The 6,771-nt window shown below is 39.3% G+C and overlaps 1 protein-coding gene across 1 annotated transcript; it reads left to right on the top strand.

Moving 5' to 3' along the window:
- The first annotated feature begins 436 nt into the window (after window positions 1-436).
- LOC133568365 (forkhead box protein Q1-like) lies at window positions 437-2,084 on the top strand. The gene has a single exon (XM_061920249.1). It carries the CDS (start codon window positions 547-549, stop codon window positions 1,291-1,293), a length of 747 nt encoding a protein of 248 aa, XP_061776233.1. The 5' UTR covers window positions 437-546; the 3' UTR covers window positions 1,294-2,084.
- The last annotated feature ends 4,687 nt before the right edge of the window (window positions 2,085-6,771 follow it).

Below are 6,771 nucleotides of genomic sequence, written 5' to 3'. Positions count from 1 at the left end.
AATCTCAAACAACACGCCAGCTCTTAGATAACTCCGCCATCCTGGCAGACGTGAAGTAAACACATAACATTGGTTTCTATGTAGGCTCAGCGACTAGAAAGCAGTGCTTCTCCAAAACAAAACTCATGTGAGTGGATGGAATTCGATCACCTGTGGAACCACACGCCACCTGCTTGTCTCAGGTGTAATAGCAGATCACGTCCACCTGAGAAGTTGTTATTGGAGTTGTCAGAGTTCTGGGGGAAAAAATATGCCTTTCTAGAGGGCGCTATCTCTCAGGGGGATAACGCGCCACAATATGACCATAAAAACATACTCCTGTGCTATAAATGATTTCTGCAGAAACGTGTCACGTGTCGTAATGGTTTTACGGCAGTCAAGCGCAAGCCCCGCCCCTTTTGGGTTGGCCCTGAGGTAAGCTATAAACTGTTGCACGCGCAGGTTTAAGTGACGAGACGTGCCAGGGCTCAATATCACCGGAACCAATTAAGCGCACTTTACGCACAGGACTTTTACGCACGGGACTTTTACGCACCAATCCAAGTCATGAAGCTTGGAGTTTTGTGCGGGAAAACGGATGAGATGTTCAAAGCTCCGGAGGGAGGGACGATGTCGCCTCTCCCCACCGATGAGGAGCTGGGCTCGGATGGAGACTTCACGGCGCACAGCCCTGCTGCGAGCGGGAAGTCCAAGCCGTACACCAGGAGACCCAAACCGCCCTTCTCCTACATCGCCCTCATCGCCATGGCCATCCGGGACTCCCCGACCGGACGCCTCACTTTAGCCGAAATCAACGCGTATCTCATGAACAAGTTCCCCTTCTTCCGGGGCGGCTACACCGGCTGGAGGAACTCGGTGCGCCACAACCTGTCCCTCAACGACTGCTTCCACAAGGTGCTGCGCGACCCTTCCCGGCCGTGGGGGAAGGACAATTTCTGGATGCTCAACCCCAACAGCGAGTACACGTTCGCGGACGGCGTGTTCCGGCGCCGGCGGAAGCGCCTCAACATCCGCTTGAGCAAGCAGCAGCAACAGCGGGAAGGCGCGGAGGACGCGCCGCCGGGCAGTGACCTCGCCAGCTCGCCTAAGAAGTTCACCAGCTCCTTCACGATAGACAGCATCCTCAGCAAGCCCTTCTCCAAACACGATTTCCCACGCGTGGATCGCGTTGTGATGATGACGCACTATTTCAATTCACCTGCTGCCTCTTTGCTGCACGTCCAGCCGACGTGTAACGTGGACCCCGGGACCGCGCATGCGCCGATGTGTGGTCCCTTTTTACAAACTGTGTGAAGCTTTTTAATGGCGCTTCTTATTCTTCACGCTGCATCATCGTAAATGTTGTGCACGACTGCAAGAAGGAAACCGGCGAATGACATGATTATATTTGACTTTGGTGGAGGTTTTTTTTTTTTTTTTTGACATTTCGTTTGTGTACAGTTCCCCCGTTTCGCTTGTGTGATGCAGCTGAAATAGGCTTTGTCACGCCAAATTTCTTCTCCCTACAACCCCCCCCCCCATTTACTTCCGGGGTCATGATTGATACAGACGTTTTATTAACATTATATTATAAAAATTGTAACGTTATATTATAAAAATGCAGACGTTTTGTTAACGCTATATTATAAAAAAAAATTCAAAAACAATTTACAAACACAAGCTATGGGATGACATAAGAGGAACGTGACCCCGGAAGTAAATGCGTCATCCCATAGCTTGTGTTTCTAAATTGTTTTTAATTTTTTTTTTTAATAATATAGCGTTAACAAAACTTCTTTATTTTTATAACGTAGCGTTATATTTTTATGATATAGCGTTAACAAAACGTCTGTATTAATCATGACCCCGGAAGTAAATGGTGGGGGAAGGTTTTTGTAGGGGGGAAGAAATTTGGCGTGACAGCTCCGGCACCTCCTGGGACCCCAAAAGGGACAAGCGGTAGGAAATGAATGGATGGATGGATGGATGGATGGATGGATGGATCCGTCACAATAACTGTTACTAATATTGTAAAGCTGTCGGTTTGCACTTTCTTTACAATATATGTTCGTTTCAAAATAAAACTCTCAAGTTGTTGTCAAATATTTCACACAAATTTTTTTCTGCCTAAAAAAAAAAAAAAAAAAATCCGGGAGGAGCTCAAAGTAAAGCCGCTGCTCCTCCACATCTATAGGAGCCAGATGAGGATGTTCGGGCATCTGGTCAGGATGTCACCCGAACGCCACCCTAGGGAGGTGTTTAGGGCACCTCCGACCGGTAGGAGGCCACGGGGAAGACCCAGGACACGTTAGGAAGACTATGTCTCCCGGCTGGCCTGGGAACGCCTCGGGATCCCCCGGGAAGAGCTAGACGAAGTGGCTGGGGAGAGGGAAGTCTGGGCTTCCCTGCTTAGGCTGCTGCCCCCGCGACCCGACCTCGGATAAGCGGAAGATGAGGGATGGATGGATGGATTTTTTCTGCATACTTGTATATTTCATATGTATGCTTCTGCAGTAAAAAACAAACAAAAAACATGTTATTCAAAACACAGGTTATGATTTAAAAAATGTTATATATTCACTACAGCAACAGAATATAACATTAGTTCCATTCCTTGGGTATTTTCATGGAATCAACGTATACCGTGTTTCCTTGAATTTCCGCCGGGCCGCTAATTAATTTAAAACCTATTCTCACTCCTGCGCTTACCAAAGGCATGCGGTAAAAGTAATCGTGCTAATTTTTTAAAAATCTCTTCTTACTCCGGCACTTACCAAAGGTATGCAGTAAAAATTTGAGTGTGATGTAAGCTTGGACCTTAAATCCTACTGAATAGCTCTTAATCTTCTTCCCTTTATGCGATTTCAAATTACCGGTATTGAAATCAGCCTCCTCCATTTTAAAAATGATGACAGGGGAAGTGTCACTCGAGACGTCACAAGTTTGACCAGGCGGTAATACTAAGCATGCGCTAATTATTTTGGGAAGCGAGTTTGACCCGGCATTAATTCAAGGCAGGCGCATACTGTATACCCTGCGGCAATTCAAGGAAATACGATATTCAATCAATTATTTCACTCATTGGTGCGTACCATGGGCTGGAACCCACGCATGCGCAATAGTGTTTCCGGATAATTGTCGGCCCCGTTCTTAGAAAATGACGTTAGAACCCAATCTTTGCTAATCTAATTATGGTTTGAAATAATTTTGCTAACGTTTTTACAGTCACATATGTTTGATTGCAGGAGTTCAATCAAGACTAACAGACATATCAGGACTTTTTTTTTGCTTAATTGTGGATTTTATGGATTGTGAATTATTATTTGTTGAGGGTGTGGTGGACTGGACCAGGAGGAAAACAAAAATGTTGAAAAATGTTCAGATATGGAAATGGGGTAGGATTAAACAAACTCTTCTCCTACAGGCTGTGGAATTGTAAACAACATTGTAACTAACTATATAAACATGTTGGAAATAAAAAAACACAAATTTATCATTTTTATGAGCTGATAGGCCTTCCCTGATTTGGTCTGTAAACCATAATCATCAAAATGATTTAAAAAAACAAAAACAAGAAATCAGAAAAAGATTCACTTAGTACTGCGGTGAAGTGACGACTTGTCCAGGGTGTACGCCGCCTTCCGCCCGATTGGAGCTGAGATAGGCAACAGCGCCCCCAGCCAACCCAAAGGGAATAAGCGGTAGGAAATGGATGGATTTCACTCAGTAAATCTATAGAATGTGAGAGTTTCACTTGTTAAATTTAATTATCTATCCGATAGTAAACTTTTAAATATTATCATTCATAATTGTTCCCTTTGACATATAATCTTCAAAACTTTGATAAAGTCAACTTCAAGTATCCTTTTTTTTCTTGTTATATTCTGTTCCACCTAAATTGACCTACTTTTGCCCAGTAATAATAATTGTTGTATATTATAGTAGATATTAACATTATAAAAGTTAACACGTGTCAACAGAAATATGCCAACATGTGTTCACAACCCAATTAGCTCGTAAATGTGCCTGCTATCAAACACCTGCAATAGCATTATGCTCTTTGAATAGACTTTCTTTCATGTCTAAATTTGATGTCCATTTACATTTTTGGAGGATTTAGGGAGTTTTTGTTTAAGAAGGGCTATAGGCAGGGCCTTGAGGGATTTGAATATTTTTTTCCGTAATTCAAATTGGTTATACAATACAAAAAGTTAAGGTCAACTCTGGTTTGCTGTCAAATTTGCTGTTTGAAAAATATTCCTTGAGGATCATTAAAGTTTGTCTAAGTCTAAGTCTAAAGTTATATAAAGAGGTTGTTTGAATCAAATTAGGAATGTGTAACACAACCTGATAGAAGAAAGGTAACATATATTAAATCTATTGGTGAACGCATCGGACAGTATAATGTTTATGAGTTTCACTTTTGTATAGCACATAACTGTGGTGTGTTCAAGGCATCTTGATTATAGTTTGAAGCAGAGGCGTCAATCGTTTTTATAGACAGGGAAGCCTTAACTAACAATAATGATAATAATTATAACACATCTTTAAATAAATCAAAAACCGTATTAAATATTATTCTATACCAATTATTGGAGCTATTAGAACCACATGTACACACTAAAAATGTTGGGTTAAAAAATAACCCAATTTCAACCCAACTGCTGGTTGAGAAAAGGACAACTCCCTTATTTGAGTTATTTTAACTCAACATTTTGGGTTTATTTTTTCAACTCAAATTTTGCGTTTAATTATTTAACCAAAAAGTTGAGTTATAATAACTTAATGTTGGGTTATTCCCAACCAAACTATTGGGTTCAGTTTTTTAACCCACACGTATTGTCAATGTTGGTTGATTCATAACCCAACTATTGGATTGAATGTATTTAACACAAAAGCTGAGTTATGCTCACGACAATGTTGGGTTATTCCTAACCCAACTATTGGGTTGCGCAATTTAGTGCTCCTTGACCAAATAGTTGGTTAAAAATCATAAATTTTACTGCTGGTTTGCCCTACTCTTTCCCAACTACTGATCCACATTATTTTTATTCCATTAAAATATACCCACAAGCAGTATATGAGTGACATTTTCTTTACAAGAATTTCCATGTATGGTCATAGAAGTCCTATACAGCATGCTCATACTGTATATAATTTTAATGAAAGAACTCTCGAAGGAATCAATAAAGTACACTCGCAACTCATAAATTGGGTTATCTAAACCAGTGGTTCCCAACCTTTTATCAGTGATGTACCCCCTGTGAAATTTTTTTTTGATTCAAGTACCCCCTAATCAGGGCAAAGCATTTTTGGTGGAAAAAAAGAGATATAAGAAATAAAACACAGCACTATGCCATCAGTTTCTGATTGATTAAATTGTATAACAGTGAAAAATATTGCTCATTTGTAGAGGTATTTCTTGAACTATTTGGAAAATAAGATATAAAAATAAATAAAAACTTGTTGAAAAATAAACAAGTGATTCAATTACAATTAAAGATTTCTACACATAGAAGTAATCATCAACTTAAAGTGTAATAGACACCCATCTGGATTCATGAACTTAATTCTAAACATTTCTTCACAAAAAAAGAAATCTTTAACATCAATATTTATGGAACATGTCCCCAAAAATCTAGCTGTCAACACTGAATATAGCATTGTTGCATTTCTTTTCACAGTTTATAAACTTACATTCATACTTTGTTGAAGTATTATTCAATAGATATATTTATAAAGGATTTTTGAATTGTTGTTATTTTTAGAATATTTCCAAAAATATCACGTATCCCTTGGCATACCTTCAAGTACCCCAGGGGTACGCATACCCCATTTGAGAACCACTGATCTAAACAACCCAGCACTTTTTACTGTGCGTGTAAACTTATACAGAGCGTGTGTATAATGTTTTTAACCCAACTTTTGCATTGAATTATTTAACCGAAAAGTTTAGTTATGATAACTTAATGTTGGGTCATTCTTAACCAAACTATTTGGTTGAGTTACTTAATCCAAAAGTTGAGTTATGCTAACTCAAATTAGGGTGATTGTAAATAATGTTAATGTGATTAATCCATAATAAAGTTCCCTTGAAGAAAATGTGTTACCCGTTGAAAAACAACAACCACAATTAGTTCATAACTTTCAAAACCCAGAAATTGAGTTAAAATAATACCCTTATAACCCCAAAATGGATTGCTTTTAATAAAAAATAACTCCAAAATTGAACCCAACACTCGGAACTCATAAATTGGGTTATCAAAATAACCCATCTTTTTTTTTAGTGTGCATGTAAACATAAGAGTGTGTGTGTGTGTGTGGTAACTAATGTTAATGAGAATTAATCCATAAAAAAAAAACCTTCAAGAAAAAAGTACATTTTTAATTTAAAAAATAACATTTTACCCCAAAATGCGTTACTCATTGAAAAAGAACCCCAAAATGGTTCATAGTTTTGAAAACCCCAAATTTGAGTTAAAATAATACCCTTACAACCCCTCAAAAATTATTGCTCTTCACAAAAAAATAACCCAACCCTCGCAACTCATAAATTGGGTTGTCAAAATAACTGAGCATTTTTTTAGTGGGAATGTAAACACATGTGTGCAGGTTTAGGTTTAGGGTGGGATTGGGGCCCTTTTTTAAAGTTATAAAAAAGTAATATTAAAGACCAAAATGGAGCCACAAGCAAATTCTTGTTTCGGGCCACACAAAGTCTAGGGCCGGCCCTGGTAATGGGGGGTTGTAAGGAGGGGTGATTTGTCTTTTGCGTACATGCTGGTGTCCGGC

The sequence above is a fragment of the Nerophis ophidion genome, linkage group LG14 (genome assembly GCF_033978795.1).
Source record: "Nerophis ophidion isolate RoL-2023_Sa linkage group LG14, RoL_Noph_v1.0, whole genome shotgun sequence".
In the NCBI taxonomy this organism is placed as follows: Eukaryota; Metazoa; Chordata; class Actinopteri; order Syngnathiformes; family Syngnathidae; genus Nerophis; species Nerophis ophidion.
This window is presented reverse-complemented; position numbering and strand designations above follow the sequence as displayed.

Bases quoted from the DNA above. Each gene is read 5' to 3' on its own strand.
- LOC133568365 (XM_061920249.1), top strand. From the start codon at position 547: ATGAAGCTTGGAGTTTTGTGCGGGAAAACGGATGAGATGTTCAAAGCT.